At 35.3% G+C, this 12,818-nt stretch overlaps 1 protein-coding gene across 1 annotated transcript; it reads left to right on the top strand.

Moving 5' to 3' along the window:
- Positions 1-10,563: 10,563 nt before the first annotated feature.
- LOC143233286 (protein FAM200A-like) lies at positions 10,564-11,621 on the top strand. The gene is made up of 2 exons (XM_076469399.1): positions 10,564-10,958; positions 11,477-11,621. Exons 1-2 carry the CDS (start codon positions 10,564-10,566, stop codon positions 11,619-11,621), a joined length of 540 nt encoding a protein of 179 aa, XP_076325514.1.
- The last annotated feature ends 1,197 nt before the right edge of the window (positions 11,622-12,818 follow it).

Below are 12,818 nucleotides of genomic sequence, written 5' to 3'. Positions count from 1 at the left end.
CTTTTAACTGTAAATTAGTCACGAAAACAAGATCCATGACAACGTTTCACCTCCATGATTACTGACTCTCGCTTGAAAACAAGTTAACTTTTCATGTCGCATTCCTATTCGTAAGCAAAGATTCTGGTAAAATTTGGCATTACTTTGATAAAACATAAGATGCATACTTTGTGAAAAATTATAACTATAAGAGTTGAATGTGGTAATCAGATGAAGTCAACCACCAAAATTTCTCTAATCTTTATAAATATTCAAGAAAGCTTTTGAACAATTTTTCAGTTTTTCTTTACATAGATTGAATCGTCAAAGTTTTTGTTTTGTTTTCTGACAAAATTGGTTTTTTCGCATAAGTATGGCTTATGCTTTTTGTTTTGAAATTTTTAGTCTCTTATATTCGACTTAAAATGTGTTTGACAATTGTTTTATTGAAATAGAACAATTTCTTTCCAATGAGACGCCAATTTCAAGCAACAAAGTACCGAATTGTTTGCAATAATGTGTAATTTCTCATCTTGAAAAATACAAGTTATAATTACCAAGTTACCTACCTAATTATATTCTAGCTTTGAAGCAAATAAACTTTCAAGATGCTTTTAAAAAGTAACAAAAATATATAGAAAAGTTTGAATTTCGCGCAAAGCTACACGAGAGCTATCTGCGCTAGCCGTCCCTAATTTAGCAGTGTAAGACCAGAGGGAAGGACAGCTAGTTATCAGCACCCACCACCAACTCTTAGGCTGCTCTTTTACCAACGAATAGTGAGAGTGAGCGTCATATTATAACACCACCACGGCTGAAAGGGTGAGTATAGTTGGTGTAACGGGGATTCGAATCTGCGCCCCTCAGATAAGATGTCAAGTGCCTTAACCACTTGGCCATGCCGGATCAAATAAAAAGTAGACTATATAAAGATTATTCGGGTGAAACATCGTCCGTATACCACGAAAACAGTCAAATCTAGGCCTGAGGAGATTACTGGAATAATCGAATCCGATTCAAGTTCCCACGGAAAATGATTTTAAAAATCATAAAATCCATCATTGTTTGGGCCTGACATAGCCAGGTGGATAAGGCACTAGACTGGTAATCTGAGAGTCGCGGGTTCGGATCCCCGTCGCACCAAACATGCTCGCCCTTTCAGCCATGAGGGTGTTGCAATGTTACAGTCAATCCAACTATTCGTTGGTAAAATAGTAGCCCAAGAGTTGGTGGTGGGTGGTGACGACTAGTTGCCTTCTCTCTAGTTCTACACTTATAAATTATGGACGGCTAGCGCAGATAGCCCTCGAGTAGCTTTGCGCGAAATTCAAGACAAACCAAAAAAACGTCATTGTTTCTATTAAGAAATAGAAAGAACATGTTTGTTTAAAGATTAAATATTTAACATTTAACTATATTTGAGTAGTTACGGTATTACTTTCGTGTCACATGACTTACAGCATGAATGAGTCTTACATACTGGACTGCTTTCTTAAAAGTTATTTGCATAATACAACACCAAGTGAACTGCAAAATAAAGAACAAATATGTGTAGACATATTATTTACAGAAAAGGGTATAATATATTTTGATTACATTATCTTTACTTCTTAGATCTGACTATTTTTATACCTTCGTCATGTTTTATAATGTTGGATTTAAAATGGCCCACGTATATTATATTCGCAGTCTTAACAAAAACTAAAACCGTACCTAGTTGCATTCACTCCTATTAACATAAATATAACCACAGCAACCAATTATAAATAACATAAGAAATACTGGGAGTAAAGTGCGTGGTTTATGCATATTTAAATTGACATGTAGCATAGTGGAGGATTTAAGGGTCTGTGGGCCTTACATCCCATGTAATACATAGAACAAACTTATCAATGGGCCCCAGTAAAACCCCTACCCATAGGCCCTACTTAAATAAGACCCTGCATTCACAACTTATAGATTTATGGGTACTGAACACGAAATAGTTATATGCATAATACAAAATGTACACAAATGTTTTGTATAATTAGAAAACTGAGCTTTCAACTTGTTAAATATACTTACATTTGTATTTATATATATCTATTTACATCCAATTAAACATTATGATATCAGTAGCGATTTGTGCAGTGGGTTAGTTGACCTACGTGAAACAATACCGCACTAAACGTTGATAGAAGCGAGGGTAGGATTAACAGAAACGCCATGACAGGGATAGAAAATTTGCATTCTGTCAATGCCAAGCAGTGTTACTGGAAGGAAAAAAATGTGTTGCTTACATTTCTTTGCCACACGTTTCTTCGTATTAAAATAAACATACTACTGTTAATACCTATTTCGACAGTGCTAAACTGGCAATAAAATACCTACGATCCGCTAAAGAGTTTAAAGATGCTATAATGTACCGATAAGCTCTTCCATTATTCCCAGTTACTTCTAATACTAGTTCAAAGGGAAGGGAGTCTTTGTCTGAAAAGAACCCTAAAAGGTACCCACCTGTTGTATCTGAGCATGTGTACCAAGTTTGGTCTCGATATCTTATGAGTGAGGATATGTACTCAGTTTCAAACATTGTTCCCCCAAGATTCCAAACACTCAAGTAATACAAAAGTGTTCTAAGTGCGGGTTCAGCAACTTTGAAAACCAACTCTCAGACCCTTTGATGCCTAGAGAGTCTTCTGGGTGCGTTTTAGTGCTCCTTGATATCCCTTGCTAGTGAGGAGAATACGTCATACATTAGAACAGCTCCCTCTGCCAAGATTGTTTCTTCTAATTCCAAAACTATGAGAGGAGTTAACTGGATATACATACGTATAAAACTACAACTGAAGAAACAAGAGGGCTAAAAATTCGGAACAAATTACTATCACCTAATTAACTCTCCCAATCCTTCACCTTTATAAAGATGATCCATGCGTGTTTTTCAAGACTGGTAAATAAAATGTCCTAAAAATAACAACTTCTTGGAAAAGTCAAGACATTAAAGGTTTAATTACAGTTTAAAATTAGGCAACTTATTGAACAGGTTTTTATTAAAAGAATCATTAAAAAGGTATTTTCTCAACACAAAATTCAGCTACTCCATAAAAATATTGTAGTTAAAGTGTCACTTTTTTGTACATAGTTATTCACCATCATATATGAGTGGTTCATATTTTTCGATTTTGGTTTACAACGTAATATTCCTTTAATGTTTTTTTTTTTAAAACATGCAATTTTGTGGTAGTTTTAAGATGTCATGCAATAAAACCAATCGTAAGTAGACTCGCATCTACAAGGTTAACCAATTCAATTATGTTTATGATTTATTCTTAAAATGATAAATTTCTTTAAGTAATAATTTTTTTTTTTTGTTAGAGAAATGAATTGAAAAATGCCATTAGAAAATACATTGAGGTTTAGTTTACATACAATTGCATAGATGGCAGCAAGCTCGAAATGTTTAGTTTGTCGTCAATTGTATTGTCGGGTTTCATCTTTTCACTTACGAAGACTTTTGCACTTCTACCTATTACATTACAGGTGTAAATAACTTATTCTCAGTTTGCCCCTGCATAAGAAAGGTCCACTTTTCAAAAGCGCTTGGGTTATAGGAATTTAATTATCTTCTGTCATAACTTTCCGTTCATTATAACATGTTTGGACATATATGTATATATACGTATATATAACACGAATCATAGGTGTCATTATATATACATGTATACACACATATATGTACATATACATGAAACAAGTCATAGTTTTGTCAGTATATATATATATATATACATGTATACACACACATATATGTACATATGCATGAGACAAGTCATAGATTTGTCAGTATATATACATGTATACACACACACATATATGTACATATGCATGAGACAAGTCATAGTTTTGTCAGTATATATACATGTATACACACACACATATATGTACATATGCATGAGACAAGTCATAGTTTTGTCAGTATATATACATGTATACACACACACATATATGTACATATGCATGAGACAAGTCATAGTTTTGTCAGTATATATACATGTATACACACATGTATGTACATATACATGAAACAAGTCATAGTTTTGTCAGTATATATATATATATATACATGTATACACACAAATATATGTACATATACATAGCACAAGTCATAGTTTTGTCAGTATATATGGATGTTTACACACATGTATGTACATATACATGAGACAAGTCATAGTTTTGTCATTATATATACATGTATACACACATGTATGTAAACATACATAAGACAAGTCTTAGTTTTTCATTATATATACATGTATACACACACATATATGTATATATACATAAAACAAGTCATAGTTTTGTCAGTAAATATACATGTATATACACACGTATGTAAACATACATAAGACAAGTCATAGTTTTGTAAGTGTATAAACATGTATACGCACACAGTTTTCTTAGTTCTCAAGAAGTGCAGTTTTATATATCTCTAGTAGTTCGCTACTAATCAGACAAGGTAGTTGAAACTTGCCTCAGACAGGTTACTTGACCTAATTCTACGTAAAATGAGGCATTTCCTATAAGTAATAGCGTTTCTGTAATGTGTGAAACGAAATCGATATCACCAATCACTGTGATCTTACCATGCAGACAAATTTGGCATTTGTACACACGTAATTATATATATAATATAAAAAAATTGTAATTTTTAATTCACGAAAATTCCAAGTTCATAAAGTAACATGTATGGATACAGCTAAGAAAGAACTGTGAAAGTGGTCTTCATTTTCTACATGGTAACAAACTCTGTTGATAATTGCTAACCAGGCGATACCATTTGTGCTCAATACATTCTACGCTAACTTTCTTCACTTGAAGCGGTTTGAGTATATATTATAAGGTCTATATCAAAATACATATTTATTATATTCAAAGTATATGGACAGTATTTCCTGTGCTAGTGAAGTTGTGTAAAGTCACATATTGCTGAACCAAACACCAGAAAATAATTATAGTTTTTAATTTTGCTTCATTTATTTATTTGGGTACTCAGCTGAGATAACTTGTAATAAGAATTCAGATCCAGTACCATAAATTTAGCTTTGCTATATAATATTTAATTTGTATGTGAAGAATATCTATCATAAAAAGCAATACACATTACAAAGTTTATGAAACCCAAAGTTATACTTTAGATAACACATATAATAACGTTATGAAACCAAGAATAGAAAGTATTACTGGGCAGTGCTCTGTAGATCACTAATAAACTTAAGGATCAGCAATCTGACTGTGCTGTTTATTAGCAGCAATCTATTTTTTAACAATCTATTGTTACCAGTTTTATGTTTCCGTGAATGCTATGACTGGTTTGTATGCATTCCAAAATATTAGATTGACCAGTTATCGAGATACATTCGTAATAGCATAGCAGTTCTAATAGGAAGAATTAGTTACGTACATGTGAAGTGAAATCTTATCAATGCAATAGGGATAGTACTGTACATAGGCTCCGATTTTAAACTGGATCATCGGCTAACTGCAGTATAACATATTCGTGCATTAATGCCATCTATTGGTTTAAATTAGTAATAGTTGGGTCTGAAGGAAAACCTTAAGTTAAAACAAAGCAAAGTGTAAGTGACAAATTGGTATGCTTACAAAATGTTTTAATGTTATAAGGCAGTCACAAATAACGTAAATATTATTTGCTTGACTTCTAAGAGGCTGAATCAGCCTATAATACGTTTGGGGCAAGCTTTATTCATCAGTTAGAATAAATAAATAAATCAGTAGAAATTAAATGCCTTTACTACACTACTCTTACTAATACTGCATTGTTATTCAGACAGAAAAGTTTGAGCAAAAGATGATCTAATTTGGTTTGATTTGTTTGTTTTGAATTTCGAGCAAAATTACACGAGAGCTGGCTGCACTAGCCGTCCATAATTTAGTAATCAAAGACCACAGAAAAGACTACACTGAGTTTCATGAACATCTTCTGCACCTCTGCCGTTAGCAACTGTCTTTACTGTATGCTTCAAAACTTCGTTCTTTACCATAGCATCCCACCTGGGGTTGTGTTTTCCTTCCTCAGTGACCTATGCTTTTTCAGAACAGACTACCTGCCATTGTCCATTTTGGTCTTCGTATCCAGGCGCAGTTGGATAAATTAGGTCTGTCCTAGGATGACATTTCTGTATCCACTGGTCAGCCAATCCCACCATGTGACCTTTCTTTGAGTCATGTGAAGAAGGTGGATACTCCTGATTGGAAATACCGTCTTCTATTTGCTAAACATCTTTCGAACCATCCTTCCATTCCTATTTATATGGATAGTTTGAAATCAAGTCACTCTGCCATGGTTTGTTGTGGTTTTGTGGTTGCACACAGAACCCCTCTACAGTTTTAGTGTTCACTACCAAATTTTATGCCATTTATCTTGCCGTGAGTCACATTTAAGCTATGCAGTACATAAACTGTACTGTTTATATTGACTCGCTTTGCTCTCTATTGGCCCTGGAATCGCTTTACGTTAGTTTCCACCCCGTTCCCGTCCATATTCAAAAACGATTGGCCCATTTCTTTTTATCCTCTACTTCTATCCAGTTTTTCTGGATACCAGGCTATGTTAGTATTCGTGGGAATGAATTCGCCGACACAGCAGCTAAGTTGTCTGTTCTGACGCAATCACTGCCGTGCCTGTTCCATACATGGGCAATAGTCCTGTATTCAAGGCTCGGCTCCGTGCCAGTTGGCAGTCGGCTTGGAGTAAGCAACGTAATAACAAGCTTTTCCAGATCATGCATTCTGTTCCTGTTTACAGTTTATTCAGTTTTAAATTGATTCATTTTTACATTTTAAAGCGATTTTACTTTTATTTGTTACCGATTGTTTGGTGCAGATAGCCCAGTAGCTTTGCGCTAATAAACGCCAAGCAACCAACCAATCAAAGATGGAAATTTGCTAGAGTTTCTTAAACAACAACAACAACTAGGGAGAGTTTGTTTTTTTAATTTCGTGCACTAGCCATCCATAATTTAGCAATGTAACACTAGAAAAATGGCAGCTAGTCATCATCACTCATTGCCAACTCTTGGGCGACTTTTTTCTCATCGAGTAGTGGGACTAGCTATAAAATTACAACGCCACCATGGCTGAAAAAGAAGCATGTTTTCTGTGACGGGAATCCAAGCCCACGACCCTCAGATTACGAACTGAGCACCATAACTACCTGGCCATGCCAATTCAACAAGAGAAAGAAAAGATAGGAAGAAAGACTAAAGAAGAAGAGGAGAGAACGAGGAGACTGTAAAAAGAAATAATAAGATCGCCAATTGAGATTACGAAGTTCCCCCATATGAAAGAATAAAAACCCAATAATGAAAATGGAATGGGGGGTAACTGACCCAAGATGTCTAAATTTGATGAGCAGAAAGATGACATGAATAATTTCCCGAAGAGCTATGAAAGATTTGTCAAAAGTCAGAACTGGAACAAAAGTAACTGAGCAGTTTGTCTCAACCAACTTATCACAGGGAAAGGCCTAGTAGTACAGGTGGGCACGTTGGCAGAAAATGCCATAGACTGTGACAAGTTAAAAGTAAACTTGCTGAAATGCTATGAACTTACCAAGAAAGATTCTCGCCAGAAGTTCAGAGAAGTCGAACCTGACAAAGGAGATACTGTATTTTAATTTGTGGCATGTCTGCAGTGATACTTCACAAGTGCACTGAGATGGCCAAGTGTGAAGATAGTTTTGTACAAATGACAGATCTGCTAATACACGAACTGTTCATGATCACGTGCTTCAATAACGTGTCACTATTCCTAAAAGAGGTAGCATAACAAAGTGGATGAGATGATCAAACTAGCAGAACAGTATATGGAAGTCCCTGGAGGGATTATTACTGGAAAGACAAAGAAAATAAGCGATCAAAGTGAAACCCAGGGTTGGCTGACAAGAAGCAAGATGTCACCAAGATGCTGACAAGAAGTCAACAGATGATACAAATCCATCACTAACGAGCAATAGCATAAATCTCAACATTTAGAGATTCCTACAAAGATGGTGCTGGCAAGAAACAAGAAAAGATTGGTTTTCGCCATGGATGCAGCTGCCAGAAACAACAGAGTAGAGACAACTTGTCAGCTTCACCACAAACATTAAATGCTATCACCATGATTAAAGAGTACATAACTAATATTCAGCTCAAGTTAGCAAATGAGCCAATAGTACTAAAAGTGATTGTAGCATGTGAGAAACATGTTCCAACAAACCAAAACATTCTAATACGTAAAATCTGTGTTGGGTACAAGAAAGGGAAAGTGCTATGAAACAATGGGTGTAGAAATTCAGCAATGAGAACCAGTCTGGTATCTGATGACTAGATGATGGGTAAGGTTCAAGGTATATCTGTGTGTGCTCATTGATGGGACAAGGAGAAAGTTTCGCATAACAAGAATAAAGGTGGACACCGTATACTGTGTGAGAGACATTGAGGTCATGTCTATCAAGGCACCCATCTATGACTTGATAATCAGCAATGTATCTAGCAGTAGAAGTTTGAAGAAAGCAGTAAGAAAGAAAACTGAAAAGTCATCTTCATTATTAATGACGTTTATCCTACAGATAAACGCTTCATCATTTTAAATCTTTACATATACTAAAGACACGGATTTCGGGCTTTAATGGTTTGCACCATCTTTGACTTCCATTTAGCGTGACGTCGAGATTGTCGAGGCCTTACAAATATTTTTTTTCAAATTAACCCTATTGAATTCATATATCTTAAAATGGTTGAATTCAAAGCATGAAACAAAATTTTTTGTGTTAGTGGCTGCTTTAAAATTGATAATCTAGAAAGGAAATTGAAACCTTAAAAATATTTTATATAGGGTCAACTCATTAACATGTACTTTTTACTAGCTGCAAATCGTCTACTACTGCACTATTATTGTTATGTAATTACGTTTATCTTCATTCAAACTGGGACAAAGGCCCTTCATATTTGAAATAATACCTTTAAGTTTAAAGTTTTCTGTAGCTTGACTGGTGGGAATACCTTGTTATACTGAGCAGTGCTTTAGGCTTACTACTAATAGTTTTGATTGCAGATGTTTTAGTACTGCATGCATAAGGTAGCTAATCATATTTTTTAGTTAGCGTAACTGTAATTAATTCACAAGTGCCTTTCAGATTGAGCCATATATAACATGTAAGTGAATGATTTTAGTGCTTCCTCAGAAAACAAAAATATTACTTGTTAGTGATGTAGGTATATCTCTATCGACTTGCTCTTTGAAAATTAAAAAAAATCAACTAATCATAGGCCTACAGTGGCACCATCAATAATATATATGTAGGTTTGTACCTAGACTTAGGTCTAGTAGAAACGCTATTCTAGTAAGTTCGGCAGAAAGTGGTAGTAGTAATAATATATAACGCAGTCACTGTAAGAAACTTTCTAGAAAATGTTCTCAAGCATAACTTGATACTGATGACTAAAACTTTAAGATTTACTTTAATGATTTGTGAACTTGTATTTTACATAAAGTAGGGGATGTAGGATTAGCCCCTATATCCTTTATTTTACTAATTTATTTGTTAAATTAGCTACTTGCTATTTCCAATTAATACAACTACTATTCGATTAAAAGCAATTATGTAAGCAAAGGGTAATTTGAACTGGTTATCCTCCATTTAGTCAGCAGTTCTATATTAAAGATGACTGTGCCTGGATCTTAGGGTCTTTTAGAAGTCTATTTAATGAATGAGAGCAAAATAATATATCTTTTAGATCAGTGGTTCCCAAACTGTGCGCCGCGATACATTTCAAATTTTCGAGGGAAACACCTCGATATCGGCATCTGTTGGAAACCGTGCGAATTATTAGCTCGAGGTAGTTCACAGTTTTAACATTAGATTGCGCTACATTCCTTTCAATGACGTTCTCGAAAGTGTGAGATGTTTTTGTTTACTTGTACTTTCCGCTATGCCAGTAACTTCTCGAACTTTCTCGTTTCTTAGATTTTGTATATAAATATCTGTCGACTCTCCGGGTCCGTCAGTAATCAAAATAACTAAAGGGTGTTGTGATCAAGTGTCTGTGAGGTCTAGCGAAGTTCAGTGAATTATTTTGTCGATTTTTAGTCCTTGTGCATAAACATGGAAAGATTTTTGAAGATTAATAAGAAGTGGGTCGTGAATAAAAGTATAACGAACCACAAACCAGTGGCAAAGTTGTGAAGAAACGGAAATATGATGATAGTTATCTAGATTTTAGTTTCGCTTCGGTAGATGCCAATCATGAAGAGTGTCCGCAGTGTGTATTATGTCCAAACGTTTTGGCTTCAGAGTGCATGCTTCCAAGTAAATTAAAACGCTACTTAGAGACCAGTCATCCTAACATGGCTAGTAAATCCCGTGATTATTTTACCAGAAAGTTAGAAGAAGTGAAGCAAGCATCAATACCAAGCAATGCTTTGCTAGCATCCTACAAAATGGCCTATAGAGTCGCGAAATGTAAATTGATTGTACCGACTGCAGTGGATATGGTGAGCATTATGCTTGGTAAATCTGCGAGAAGACTGCTTTCAATGATGCCTTTATCAAATGATACTATTAGTCATAGAATCCAACACATGGCTGAAGACCTCAACGATCATCTAATTGAAAAAATGAAAGGGAAGGAATTCGGGTTACATCTAGATGAGGCGATGGATAGTAACAAGGATGCCCATTTGATTTGCTGCACATGGTTCGTGGATGGTGACAAAATTGTAGAAGATCTTCTCGTTTGTAAAAATATCCGTGCAAGTACAAAGGCTCAAGACTTGTTTGAGAACCTTGACACTTTTATTTGTGAAAATAGCTTAGACTGGACTAAGTGCATTGGCGTCTGTACCGATGGTGGTCGCTCTATGTCCGGCTGTTATGAAGGATTCATACAAAGCAAAGCTCTTGATGCACTGTGGACCCATTGCATAATCTACAGGTAAGCTCTTGCGTCAAAGCACCAAAATTCTCCACTGAACCTAGTCCTGGAAAGTGTATTGGAAGTTGTGAAAATCTCGGCGACAGAAGGCGAGGTTTTTAAAAAAACTGTGATGATATGGGATCTGAGCACACATCTTTGTTGTACTACTGTAGGTCATGATGACTCTTCCGTGGGAATGTACTGTTCCGTGTGTTCGAATTACGACAGGAACTCTACTCTTATCTCAAATAAGAAGAACATGAATGGGCTAAAAACTTCTTAGATACTGATTTTTTATCAAAATTAGCATACCTGTGTGATATTTTTAACAAATTGAATGCGTTGAATCTTTCTCTGCAAGAAAGCAGCACACACATCCTGAAACTCGCAGAAAAGGTTTCAGCCTTCAGAAAAAAGTTACTACTATTGAGATAAACAATGAATGAAGATGATGGCGAAGACTGTTTCCCCTTTTGCGGCAGTTTGTTACATCCAATGAAGTTTATTTGACCCACGAACTAAAATCTGTTTTTGAGGAGCGCCTTACCAACTTTTGCAGAAGATATGGAGAAGTTTGCACGGATCCAAGACTCATTCAACGTTAAGGCCCTATCTGAATTTAACTCTGCAGAAGAAGAAAATCTTATTCAGCTGTATTGCGACAAGTTGTTTTTGTTTTGAATCAAGCACAAAGCTACACAATGGACTATCTGTGCTCTGCCCACCACGGGTATTGACACCCGGTTTTTAGCGTTTTAAGTCCGCAGACATACCGCTGAGCTACTGAGGGCTTTGCGACAAGACTTTAAAAACAAAATTTGGCAGCATGGAACTAACTGAGTTTTGGATACCAGTAAAAGGTGAATATCTACTGCTAACTGCTAAAGTTCAACGAAGCCTAATTCCATTTGCGACGTCATATCTTTGCGAAGCTGGGTTTTCGGCGGTTGCTGTGATGAAAAGCAAGTACCGCGCGAAAATCAATATAGAACAGGAAATGAGTGTGGCGGGGTCCAATCTGAAATCAAGGTTTGAGCAGCCGTGCAGTGCCCAACAGGCGCACACATCTCATCAGTAATTGTGGTGATTTAAAAATAAAATAAAAATGTTGTTTTTACTTCCAATTTATGTGTATTATTCTTTCAAACGGCTACTGAGTTGTTAGGACATAAATAGTTATTAATAAACAGAACTGTTAGGTTTTTCTTTTTGCCTAGAAAAGCCGCAAAAATATTGGTGAGACACTAAGAGCGACATGAGCCGAAAAAGCTTGAGATACGCTGTTTTAGATTGTAAGATTTCTGGGCATAATGCCCAAAAGGTAATATATGTAATGATGTACAGTAATGTTCCAACACGTTCTGAATATTGTTCCAACAGCTCATACAATTAGTAATATTAATTAATTTCTTAAATTCTAAGAAATGTACTTTTAAGAAGTGACGCAATAATTGATATCGTAGTTTTATAACACACTGCGCATTTTATAACTCCTTAATTTAATATAGTATTTTTTGGAATTTGTCATTATTATGATATCAACAATTTTTACATAACATGTTGTCAAGAAAGTCGTTAAGTGGTTTTCGTTCTAGTTGCCTTTTTTTCTTTGTAATTCTCTTGAGGTAACATGGGTCAGAATATTGATAACAGTGTCCTTCAATAATAGATAAGGTGATGCCTCAGTGTTATGCCTTCCCTTAAGTTTGAATGAGTTATATAATCTCAACTAATATAATTTGGAAAGAAAACAGCTCAGATCCACTAGAAGTGATCATTTGGAGTTCTATGTTTGTATTATTGAATAAAGATTGCTCATTGCGGTCAGTCTATTTATTTCATTATAAGCAATTCAGTCAGCTTCATAACTGCCCTATA

Source organism: Tachypleus tridentatus, chromosome 1 (genome assembly GCF_004210375.1).
Source record: "Tachypleus tridentatus isolate NWPU-2018 chromosome 1, ASM421037v1, whole genome shotgun sequence".
Lineage (NCBI taxonomy): Eukaryota > Metazoa > Arthropoda > Merostomata > Xiphosura > Limulidae > Tachypleus > Tachypleus tridentatus.
The sequence above is the reverse complement of the archived record's forward strand: the minus strand, read 5'-3'. Positions and strand labels throughout refer to the sequence as shown.

What these genes read in the sequence shown, in the direction of transcription:
- LOC143233286 (XM_076469399.1), top strand. Translation starts at nt 10,564, where the DNA reads ATGCCTTTATCAAATGATACTATTAGTCATAGAATCCAACACATGGCT. An exon ending in ACCCATTGCATAATCTACAG is followed by an intron (nt 10,959 to 11,476) that starts GTAAGCTCTTGC and finishes TCTGTTTTTGAG; the next exon opens with GAGCGCCTTACCAACTTTTG.